General features: G+C 44.9%; 1 protein-coding gene across 1 annotated transcript; it reads right to left on the bottom strand.

Moving 5' to 3' along the window:
- Window positions 1-1,586: 1,586 nt before the first annotated feature.
- Window positions 1,587-5,791, bottom strand: APOLD1 (apolipoprotein L domain containing 1). The gene is made up of 2 exons (XM_066633890.1): window positions 5,550-5,791; window positions 1,587-3,535 (listed from the first exon to the last, which is right to left on the bottom strand). Exon 2 carries the CDS (start codon window positions 3,530-3,532, stop codon window positions 2,798-2,800), a length of 735 nt encoding a protein of 244 aa, XP_066489987.1. The 5' UTR covers window positions 3,533-3,535; window positions 5,550-5,791; the 3' UTR covers window positions 1,587-2,797.
- Between the last annotated feature and the right edge of the window lie 6,880 nt (window positions 5,792-12,671).

Genomic DNA, 12,671 nt, shown 5'->3' on the forward strand with positions numbered 1-12,671 from the left:
TTCTTTCACCCGTGCTGGACATGCAGGACTTTGAAACCCCTCAGTATCACATCCCCAACCACCAACTTTCAGTCTCTCAACTAACATTATTATCCCGACATGCCTCCGTCTGTATTCAAGAAACCAGCCCGGTTGTTGTCAGTTGTTTCACAGCTGTTGTGAAGAGAGTGCCCCCTTTCCAGGGTGACCAGATACAATGGAGGACAGAGTGCTTATACCAGGGGTGGCAAATATAAAGCCTGCTCTATTTGGCCCTTGGGCTCTCCCCAGCATCACCATCAGCTGCTCTCAGCTGCAGAGCTGTGCTATGTTGTCACTGCTGAAAGGGCAGCCCACATGATAATTGGGCTCTCCCATATCTTGAAAATATGATCAAGATTTGCGTATTTTCTCTTCTGTCATTTGCAACTAATGAGTTCCTGTGTGAGGAAAAAGTGCTTATTTCTGGTCATGACCTACTTAATGAGATTGCTTCCAGCCTGCAGCAGGCATCATGAATGCTATTTGGCTCACTGTATGAAAAGAATTTGATACTTCCAGCCTATCCGGGGGGCCCCGTAGCCCCAGATCCGTATCCACGATTCTGCAGATCCGGACCCTCCACGCACCCTCCAGAGGCGAGGGGAACTTACTCAGTGGCTTCCCCAGCCCTCATAAAGCTTTTTAAAGGCATTAAAAATGTCACTTCTGATTTTATGGAAAAACCAGACGTTTTTTGTCGTGTTTTGTCGGCCTAAACAGCCATTCTGAGGCAGCCTCTGTGGGGCTCAGAAGAGCCTTCGGAGGGTGGGGAGGTGTCCCCCATATCTGCAGATTCAGGAATCCACGGGGGGGGCGAGTTCAGGAACGGAATGAACGCACATGGATACAGAGTCACGCCCCTACCTTTAACCATAGTATAGTAGAGGAAATTTTGGCAGATGCAACTCAACATGGTAGGGTTTAAAAAGCTGCACCTGCCAAAATTCCCTCTTCTGTACTATGGTTAAAGATATAGGCACTCTGTCCTCCATTTTATCTGGTCACCCCAAACCCATATTCTGCTTAGGTCTTCCGCTTCACCAGCTTCTCAAAAGTATATTTCAAACACAGTCCATCAGTTTCTTACCTGCCTTTACCAAGCATTTGTGCAAAAATTATCAACGTAACAGAGCCATAAGTTACAACACTCATGAAGAAACTACCAGCTTCTGTCTGAGAGGCAATAATGTAAATGTAAATGACCAAAGACCCAATCCTATCCAACTTTCCAGCACCGGTGCAACCAAAATGCAGCCCCGAGGTAAGGGAACAAATGTTCCTATACCTTGAGGAAGCCTGTGATTGCCTCCTCACCGCAGGATGCAGTGCACACCCAATTGGCATGGCTACACCAGTCCTGGAAAATTGAATAGGATTGGGCCCTTAGTTACTCTTATCCTGTCTTTTCTGAGCAGCTATGTAGGAGCTATGATGGAGCCATTTTAAGGATTCACCCGCCTCTCTCACTTGAGTTGTTATTTCTCATTCTGATAAGTCAGACTTCAGAATATTTATACACAGAACTGATTGACTATTTGGAATAATCTCAAATATGAAAAAAGAGAGTTAGTTCTTGGTTTTTAGTTTTTGTTCTGTAAGGAAACAGACAAGGAAAATGCTTGCCAAACCCATTTAAAACGACACTTGGATGTTGATTTAATACGCTCTGGCCCTGCGGAGCAAGTGCTTCCATCTTGGGGCAACTGTCTTATGTCTATAAATATAACCATAATCCAACAATAAGTTAAATAACAAATAAATAAATAAAAAACATTTCGATATACACAGCATGTTCCTGAGGTTGCAGTGTGGAAAGGACATGCCAAGATTAGATAAAGCTAAGAAGAATGTGTTGCAAACTGTAAGGGATGACAGAGCAACACTGATTAAACTCTTGCCCTGACTGTGCAGGCAATCAGAGGTGTAACTAGGGTGGAGCCTGAGGGGCACCTGCCCCATGGCACTATGCTGGAGGGGTGCAATGTGGAAGGCAGTCACTTCCGTGTTCTCCCTGGAGGAGGAGGTGCTGGTGGCTTCGTGCCACCCCCCCCCCATTCCCCAAAGGGGAGCCTCCATAGAAGAAGGAACAGGGGTATGAAGCCACCAGTGCCTCCTCCTTAAGGGAGAACTTAGAAGTAATATTATAATGTCATGTGACATTGTGATGTCAGTGCCCCAGGTACCGGGCCTTATAGTTATACCTCTGCAGGCAATCAATTCCCATCTGCTCCTGAAAGCATCACTAGGAATGACTCTGGCACATTCAGTCCCTCTTTATCTGCCTCACTTTGCTTTGCATGCTACAGGTTCTGGAATCTCAAGCCATCTCCTTTGGGTGCTGGCTGTAGTTCCATCATGACCACGATTTTTATCCAGTTCAACATTGCAAGCGTCCAATAGAAAGTTAATTACTGATTGTTTCCCATCAGGGCTTCGGAACATTAAGCCATCTATTCTTGATGGCCCTGGGTGACATTGTCAGAAAAATAAGCTATGATGTGCAGACATCAAACCTCAGAAGGTGCTGGCACATGGGCCAGTCTAATTGTTCTCATGTGCATAGGTAGAAAAGCAGTGGAGGCTGGGTCCACTGATATGTGGGCTGCAAAAAGAGGAGGAATCACATTTTTGCATTAGCACATTTTTGATTCTTGGAGAAATTCCCTTTGGGACACAGTCTTAAATGGTAACAAGAGAAAATAACAACACAATGCGCTGAAGTTATTTTAGCCCCAGTCACTACTTGTTTTTTTTCCCAAGGAAACTAGAGTTTGTTTTAGCAAGTGAGGCCTCGCTCCTCAAGGGCAATTCTGACCTCCCAGGGTTCAAGTGGTTTGGTCTTCATGGGAAATTCTTCCCTGTTCTCTAGAAGTTCACAGATTTCATCCATTGGTCTCGCACAGGCCTCCATGTTTTCCAGCATCTTCCGAACTTTTGCTCTGAGCACAGCATGACTTGCTTTTGTCATCTCTCTTGCATGCTCTGGAACCAGGAAGCCTTGAGAGCCACAGAACACCATCAAGGTGACGGAATTATACAATAACATGGCCACATTTTTCTCTGCTGGCAATAAGGTGGGTGCATTTGGGCTCTGCTTTTGACGCAGGAATTCCAGAGAGTCCTTGATTTCTCGCATCTGGTTTTGACAAGTCACTACAATCTCATTTAACCGCCTGACCAACTTGGAACTAGTGACCACTAAGGAGAGATCAGAAGTTACAGTGACTGCCCCTCCTGCAGCAGCCACTCCTAGCCCCACACCAGAAGCAAAAAGAGAGGCCCCAAAAGTAGCAGGGCTCAAGGTGAGTCCCACAATGGCTGTGATGGCACCTGCTGCACTCAAAGAACTCCCGGTGAGATTGGCAATCAAGGTGCGCCTGTGCAGATTGTGGATTCTCCGGGAGGTGTCACGGAGGTTCTTGATGTTGTCATGTAGCCTCCTTCTCTGGTCCTTCAGGACTTCACAGAAGTGATGTGTAGGATCAAGAATGTGGGGAAAAATATCTTCCATTACCTTTATAGAAGACAGTAAAAAAGAAAGGTATTTAGAAAGGCAACCATCCTTCATCTTTTTTCTTTTTCTTTTCAAGATTGATAACTGAGATTGAGAGTCTGATGTCACCCAGCATAGCCATGGCTGAAGTAGGCACCAGGATTCCCATTTACAGGGCCAATATTACTGTGGATGGTATCATAAAGTCAATACCCTATCACAGCTCTGTTTTACTATAACAAGGTCAAGGAAGATTATTCATTTCTTAATGGTTTTGGCTATAAAGCAAGAAGATGGAAGCAGCTCTACCATGAGCCAAGGGCGCCGATCTGGAGCACCATTCAGGGGTGCAGAATGGGGAAAAGACAGAACTGAGCTATGGGGCAGAATCCACTGGAAAGTTCAGTTCAAATGGAGCAAGTGCAGAAGAACTTTCTGATAGACCGTGTCATAAGTTTATCAGTGGGATGTAGAGAGAGCTTTTGAGTTGTCCATCACAGGACCCAAATTATCTTGGGATGGAAAAGTTTCTTTTCAGTTTGGTCTTTTCTCTACCCCTAAAATATCCTAAAACACACTAAGTACTTTTCTCCCAAGTTGTTGTTATCATCGTCATCTTCACCATCATCACCATCCCCAATCCTGTGGCCACTGCCTGGTTACTTATCCCTGCAACAATCAGTGACCCTAGCAGTGGGTTCTGAAGACATCTCAGACCAGATTCACCTTTCAAGTATTCCATCAAACCGTTCTGTATTTTTCACGACAAACAAAACAAAACAGATCTCCCTCGGAAAGGTAACTTTTGGGGGCCAAAAATACATTGTATTTACGTGAAAGTAAATTCAGTCCCCCGCCTCAAAATTATGATTTTCTAGACCTTTACTGCTACTGATTATGGCGGTTTGCTGAATGTTTATTAATTTTATATTTTGTTTAAATTTGATTTCCTTAAAAATTGTCATTTTTTTTAATTCTAAGCCATGTGGGGCAGAAGTTATGGAGAGGCAGAATGAAAATATTTTAAATAGATAAAAATATGTTGAGTGCCTGAGCAACACTTTCCATTAATGCACATGTTTCTTCTGAAAGAAATTTTTTCTTGGGGACTTTCAGTCCTCTTCACCAAGCCATTCTCCTACTTTCTTGTCCTATCTAATGCATGCTCATCTTACAGTGCTTATCTAATATCAGTGTCGTGATTGTCAGTTCCTCCAAGCATCTAATAGACCAGTGGTCTTCAACCTTTTTGTGCCACATCCCCAACAAGAAAATAAAATATGAAGCTTGGGACCCACCAACAATTTCACACACACACACCCCTAGACCCTTTCTGCCCACCCTCACCCCTGTTGCTGCCAACTCCTCGGCCCATTACACCCTCCTAATACTGTTCACCCTCCTAATACTGTTCACTGTAGTCAAGTATTCTTGTTAGAGAGAGCAGAAATAGTTGCCATGAAGACTGGCACTAGTAAAAGCTGTTTTAGCACAATTGCTAAGAACCTGAGCAGGACTGGGACACAGTCTCCTGGTACCTGAAGGGGTACTCTTTTCACTCCCATAAGTTGTCACAACCCCACAACTGAGGTTTTGCAATCCCATTGGGGTCCCAACCCCAAGGTTGAAGAACACTGCAATAGATTGTAGCTGCCACATAACAGAGAACATGAGGCATCAAGGTTCACCAAACCAGATGTATCCACAGGAGAAGGAAGGAATGTTTAGTAGAACACCCAGCTAGTTCAAGCAGGTGACCCGTTCACATACTGCAATATACTCTCAAAGTCTTCTGCAGCCTTTCCTATCAAATCAAGTCTCTTCAAGAACAAGATGCCGAGCTCATTGTAACAAGTCCATTTCGTCTTACAACTTAAAACAGTAGTTGTGGGTAACCATGATAATGATAAAAAAGAAAGCAGTTTAATAAGTACTGTACTTTTAACAACTAATAAACCAAAAGGGACTCAGACAATCTGGTTCGGAAAAGCCTCAGAGTTTTCAAAGACAAAACAAAACAAAAATGTCCACATACCTTTGTTTTCAGACTCAAGCTTCCAAGAGCAAATCTCGGAGGCTGTTTCTGGACAAGTCCAATTTATACTTCCCACAGTTCTGTTGCCCCAGTGGGATTGCTTTGCATCATCACAGGAATGTGTAGTTTCCTGACACACATGCACACACCACCCTCCCCCGTCTAGTTCAAAAGGATGCGTCATGCTGGAAATTGACAGCACAGTTTGTATCCAACTCAGGAAGCAATAATCGTGAGTGAACACTGTGTGTTCGCTTTTCCCGAGACACACATTAGCACACAGAGGCTCCTAACCCCCTAAGCGAATGTCGTCATCTCCCCAAGGGAACTACACTACCCTTCCTCTTCTTGAAATAACTAGTGACATTATGCGTTATTTCTGAATGGAGGCAGTGCCTTACCAGCCAGATGACTTGTACAAGTGTGGGGGAAAGGAAATATGATCTCAGCCAATCATCACATTCACATGGGCTCTGTATTCTTTTGAAAATGTATAGCGATTCCACTCTCTGATGGCAGAGTGCCACCCAGTTTTCAGAAAAGCACCTACTGTGCTCACTAACTCACTGATTTCATATCACTTTAAGGAAACAGCTGCGGCTGAATCGATGCCACACCTAATCTTTCCCGGTGATGGCTGAGACATGGATAGGCCTGCATTATCCTGCAAAAGAGAGAACGGTGCTTCTCACTGGTTGACACTGCAAACTCCAGTGTGTATGTTAGCTAAACCCATTTCTGCCCAGCCCACAGGTGTGCACATTTGATTCCTGTTGCGTATATGCAACACTGGGCAGAAATGGCTTAAGAGGCCTTTCTGAATTGGGTAGGCTGTTCCACATGGATGGTGCACTGTACAGATACCATCATTCACCAGGGAGGAATCATTTTAACTTGTAAGATCATCTAAAGCAATTCTCTGCACACAGGTAGAACAATCCATTCAGGCCAAGACAGAGTGCATTGCACATAAAGCAGAGAGAAAATTCCTTGGGAGGTTCTTTGCAAAGCAATAACTCTGGATAGAAGAGAGCCAAGCAACGTTCCTTAGGAGGACATCTGCTTGCTTAACACTGGCCTATCTGACCAAATTTAAAATCCCTCCATGAACCCAAAATACTGCAGTCAGTCAGACTCTGGGTTGCAAGCAAAACCCATCCACAGAGTTGTACCAATGAAAGTGCCTTTTATAACATCTCGCTATGCCCTAGGAATAGCAGGAAAAATCCAGGTTGTATGCAGAAAAAAAAGCCTTATAGGTGATGATCCCACTGGTAACAGATGAAGCATCTAAGCAAAGACCAGGACATTTTTTTCCACCCATGTCTTAAATCCAGCGTGGATTTTTACCCCTGGTTCCCTGCCAGCGACTTTGCATCCATAATAGTTAAAGCCCTTTTCTGATTCCCATCCTAAATTCAGTTCCCATTAAACATGTATGCTTCTCCCCCCAAGATTTTTGACTGTACCCTTATTACTATTTACTTCCATTTGTGCAATAACAAATGTACATTTGTTACCTATTTGTGATGCAGGTGTCTTCTTCCAAAGATGTGCATTTTTCTTGCACTCACAATATTTTGTCACTAGGGAAAATATTTTTCTTCACCAAATGAGTGTGTTCTTTACTACTGGGAGTGCTATGTAGAATGTGGCTGCATGAATACCATGAGTGCCTGTTGGTTAGTGCCTGGGACATTGCTAATGATAAGCCCATTTTAAGGCCCATTTTTTCCATTCATTTAAAGAAAAACAATTCTGTGTAATCATTGGGGTGTATGTGTGTGTGTGTGGATCAGTGGCGTAGCTAAGGGGGTGTAAGGGATAGCAGTTGCACCAGACATCAAGCTTTAGGGGGTAACAAGCTGAGCTTGATACTAGTGACCAAAATTGTTCAAATCTTGGCATGTATGAATAATACCATCATGTTATGTATCATTGGAAAGGTAATTTTATGCTGAATGCAATGAAACAAACTGCATTGGAATATCTGTATTCTATCAAATGTTATGGCCAATTAACCATAAAATGAAAACACTACTGCCTTATGGAACAAAAAGTGGATTTTCCCAACTCAGAACTGACCAATGAAACTGATTGTTCTGAGAGGCAATAACATGTTATTATGTTATTGACATGTTGCAATGACATGTTATCATGAGACAGCATGAAACCAATAAGGTGTTAATATGAGTCAGCTCTCATTTCCATGTATCATAATACATTTACCTCTGCTAACTGGGTAAAAAGGCACTTTTTCAAGTGATACCCCTCTTATATTTAGCAAGGGGAGAATAACCATCCCTTTTCACCCCAGCACAGTGTGTCTGACTGATAAGGGGCATGCTTTTTATTTATTCACTTAATTAAATTTTATTTTGTCTGGGGGGGGGGGCTACAAATCTTATTTGACTGCAGGTAGCAGATAGATGCTTTAGCTATGCCACTGACTGAGAGGAGGCAGCAGAGCAAATGGGTGGCAAGCTGCTGGGGGGAGGAGGTGGGTTCCTCCCAATTTTCACTTTTTTAAAAGCCCTGGTGTGATGTCACTTCCTGTTGTGACATCACTTCCAGGGCAACATTTTGAGCTTGGCACCGGGCTACACAATCATTAGCTACGCCACCGGTGTGGATATCTCAAACGAGAGGCCTCAGCAATCAGGTTCTGGTGCCTCGCCGTTTGCACCATGAGTGTGTTTATGCATGGAATGGATAGAGTGGAAAGAAGGAAGTTCTTTCCCCTCTCACACATGACACCAGAATCAGGGGACATCCACTAATATTGGCTGATGGGAGAGTAAGAGCAGACAACATGTAAATTCATCTGTAGAACCCCTTGCCACAAGATGTGATGATAGCACCTGGTGTTATTGTCTTTAAAAAGGGATTGGACAGATTTAGGGAGGAAACATCCATCGCAGGTTACAAGTCATGATGTAACTTCTGGATTGCATCAACAAGCTATGCAACCTTTGGGTTTTAGACGTAGCCTGTCTCTGAATGTCAGGGGCAAGGGAGTGGCACCAGAGTATAGGTATCTTGTTGCCTAAAGTGCTCCCTAAGGGATTTGATGGGCCACTGCAAGATACAGGAAACTGGACTAGATGGGCCCTTGACCTAATCCAGCAGGGCTCTTCATATGTTCTTATGTCCTGTTCTAAGTGCAAGCTTGGCAGATGGTGTTCTTAATTTCAAGGGTACCATCTGAGCTGCAGTTCTCCAGTGCTCTAACCAGTCAGTTGATCTCACTCTGCCCCCCCCCCCGCCCAGGGCCAAGTCTGGCACACCAGAAGTAGTGTCTCAAGACAAGACTGGCCCAGCTGTGAGACCAACTGAAGCTGCCACATCAAGCAGCAGGTTGGTGCAGGGGAGGGGTGCTCTTCTCTTTCTTGCCTCCACCTCTCCTCCTTCACATCCCTGTCCCTGGATTGGAAGAAGAGGAGAGGGACAGAGAGGAAGAGGAAATGTGGAGAGGAGGAGAGTACTGAGCTAAAACATTGAGAGTGGGAGGAGCAGAGGCTGGTGCATGTACTGGGGGGGGGGCAGCATTTGATATGCCGCCTCAGGTATTAGGAGGTCTTGGGCCAGCCCTGATCTCTCAGATGTCCAAACCATGTGTCTGTCATGTGAAGCCTCTGCCTAGTTCCTGCTTTCTCTTCCTGATTGCCATCTTGGAGCCTGACCTCTTTCTGCTTCTGGCTCCACACCTGTTTCTGGTTCTCCTGATCCTCTGTAGCTGCTTACCCCCCAACCTGTCTTGTTCCATGCACCCACCCCTAGTCTGTATGTTGGCATCCTTCAGTCTCGGAAGACTATGGTGTCGCACTCTGAATAGTGGTTCTGGAACAGTGTCCTCTCCAGTGCGCAAAGCCAGGGTAAAGTAGATATGGAGGATAGACTGTTTCCCATGCAGCAAATCCCCCCTCTCCACATCCCTGAAATGGTCCAATGGAAAGGCAGAAGCCAATACGGTTGGTTCCAGCGGCGTCGCAGGAGTTGCCAGAACGTGAGCCATGAACTGCCTCAGGGACTCCGGCTCCGGATTTTGCCTCGAGGTTGACTCCTGAAGCCTTTTCCATAACTGGATGTAGCCACAAGGCAGTGGAGGTTTGGGATCAGAGTTTTCCTTCTCTCAGGTGAGCTGCCTTCCCAGGCTGACGAGTCCCATCTACCCGGTGGCTGTTTGGTTGCCTCTTACGACTAGTACAGCCAAACCGAGGGCCTTATCCCCAGCCCCCAGGGGAGCACCCACCCCTGGCCTTCTCTAATGGGCAGACAGTTCCCTGGGCCTCAGAACTAGCACCAAGATGAAATGCATCCTCCAGCTTTGCCGGCCAATATGAAGGTGGTGGAATAAGTGGGGGGAATTGTAAGGGGTGGGCAAAATTTCCATGGCCCCATTGCATAGAACAATACTACATGATGGGGGTTGCTGGGTGAAAGAAATGTTAGGCCCACAACCCTTCTTATGTAGCATCATTCTATCATTATGCTTCTTCATTTGAATTTATGTATTTATTTTATGGGGCCCACGGTTGCTAAGATCTATGAAATCTTTTCCTGAAAATTGATGGGTGGGGTTCAACCCTCTTTCTGCATTTTCACCCCCAATTTCAAAGTGAATGTTTTCAGTGAGAATTTGTATCTTGACCCTACCTGGAATTGATGGCAGTGTGGAGTCTGACTCCACTGAGGCCTGACACTCTGGTTTCAGGTAGCAGCACAGCAGTACGGTAGAGCTAAAGGTTGTTACAGACACAGAGCTGCCACCGCTCTCTGCCTCCTTGGTCCCTCTTTTCCTGCAATACAACACTTGACATGATGTCATTCTGATGTGTTTCTCCATCCTGCCAGCCAATAATGTGGGGCATGATGTCACGTCACTGACTGTGTTGTGGCAGACATTATGAGGAAGAAGGCCCAGAGAGACACAGAGTGGTGGCAGCTCCAGGTCTCCTATAACAACATACGAGTCAAACCCTTAACTTCCACCAGATCTGAGTGAGCTACCTAGCCAATCTTTCCAAAACAGAATAAGCAGATTCTTCTAGTTTTTCTCCTGATATAGATCTCCTTTGAATTTGAACCATGTTGGAAACCTTGCCTTGATTAATCATGCGTAAGATTTAAATGCACAAAGTACACAAAGCATTTGACATGAGCTGTCTTCATGTTGTCTGAATAACGGCCCTGTAAGGCAGGGCTTTTCAGCAGAGGGGTCAGACATACAGCATCGTCATGTCATCACTGAATTTCCAGGTTGCAAATCTCCCAGAAGTAGCAGCCTGCAGCTTGGCTTTGAAGGTTTTGCCTCCCACCAAATTTGCCACATGCCAGATATGGAACGACAGAGCAACCTGCCCAGGCTCACAGAGTCCTTGTGCCACTATAGCAAAAGCTGCTCCCACCTCCCCCTCCCGAATTGCACAGCCAGTTGAAAGTTTCAGAAAACTGAAATCAGTGCTACAGCTTTTGAGAGAAGCTTTTTTCTCTTTAAAGTGTAGAATGTTTGCGGACAGGGCAAGTGGAATTGAGAGTGGAACTGTGATGGAGACAAAGTTCGAAACCCCCCACCCCCTGCCGTGTTTCCACTCAAATTTTCTACAGAAGAAGATTAATTCTCTTTCTTTGGTATGTGACTCTCACAGGTATCCCATATTAATGCTAGGTGCATCTCCCGACATGCAAACATATTTGCATTGTAAACATGTTTGCATTTAGAGAAATAGTCAGAACTGAAGCAGCCCAAAGTCTCACAGGACATAGCCCTTAAAAAGAAAGGTTTTATTGAAATGACAGCTCTTTGGAAAATGTTAGAAGTCTTGGTCGAGATTGACAAAATGCAGGGGCAGCCCATCTAGAAGACCAGATGATGCAGATTGCATCAGAGGTGGATTGCGGGGGGGATGGACGGCAAGAGGGTGGCAGATTGGGGCGCCCTTCATCTGACTTTGCACTGCCTCCCTCCAGCCAGCAACAGGTGCGATCCTCATTGATCCCCTTTCTGCCTGCTATAAGTGAGCAGAAAATGGACCACCCAGCCCTCACTATGCTCCTTGCACAGTTTCTTCAAACATGGAAGTGAAGGACTTCTGATCTGATTGACAGGGTCTACTTGAAGGAAAGAGCTCCTTTATTCATGCAGCCCCTGGCACGATGAAATCATATCAGGTGTTCAAACTGCACGTGCTGTTCTTTGATGCTCTTCTGATCACCGATCCTCATGGCTGTGAGACCAACATGGCATCCTCCAGTCACATACATAATAGTTGCAAAGGGGTGAGAGGGGGAGGCAGAGTTACTCTTGTCTCCAGAACTACTTGGGTCAAAACTGAAGGGCCATTTGTCTCCTCCCAGACATTGAGCTCATTGTAGTATTTTGGTTTAACAGGAGATAAAAACGTGATGTCATCATTTGTTAGCAGCTCTACAACTACCTTTGTGCAAAGAATAAGAGCTGTGAAGTCTGAGCAACTGCATGGATTCAGGACAATTCAGCTCTTGTCTGTTTCCTTAGGAAAACAAAGGCTCTGGCAAGGAGACCTGGAAGATAAAAACATCTGATTACACCAAAGCAGCTCAAGTGTTATCGAATTCTGGCTTGTCCTTTTTACATGAATGGATGAGGGCCAAGCTTCATGTGATGTGAGAGGTTTGTGATTAGATCCCTGGACACGTGTGTGCATGTGTGTGGAGCATGTGCACAAATATTTGTGTTTAACTTTAAAAGAGGTACAAGGGATTCTATACTTGGAGCATCAAAGGGGAAACATTTAACCTTTATCATGCACTGTTCTCAGGATCTTAAATCACCTCCTGAAACTATAATTAGCAGCATGGGCGGGAGAAGTGAAGTCACACTTCAGCATGAGCTGTACATTATCATATTTGTCCATATGTGCTGCTAAATAGCGGCACATAGAACTGCACTAATTCTGCAGATTCCAATAACACAGCCTACAAAATTGAGGGTCAGAAAAGTTTTTCCCCAAACTTTATGGTGCTTTGATATGAATTTGGGGTGCCGATTCCAAAAATGTCATCCGTTTTGCCCTATCACGTCTAGTTTTGGAGATACAGTGTAGCCTCATATAGAATGCTTCAAGCAGCTTCCTCATGAGC

This window comes from Tiliqua scincoides, chromosome 7 (assembly GCF_035046505.1).
Source record: "Tiliqua scincoides isolate rTilSci1 chromosome 7, rTilSci1.hap2, whole genome shotgun sequence".
NCBI lineage: Eukaryota > Metazoa > Chordata > Lepidosauria > Squamata > Scincidae > Tiliqua > Tiliqua scincoides.

What these genes read in the sequence shown, in the direction of transcription:
- APOLD1 (XM_066633890.1), bottom strand. Translation starts at nt 3,532, where the DNA reads ATGGAAGATATTTTTCCCCACATTCTTGATCCTACACATCACTTCTGT.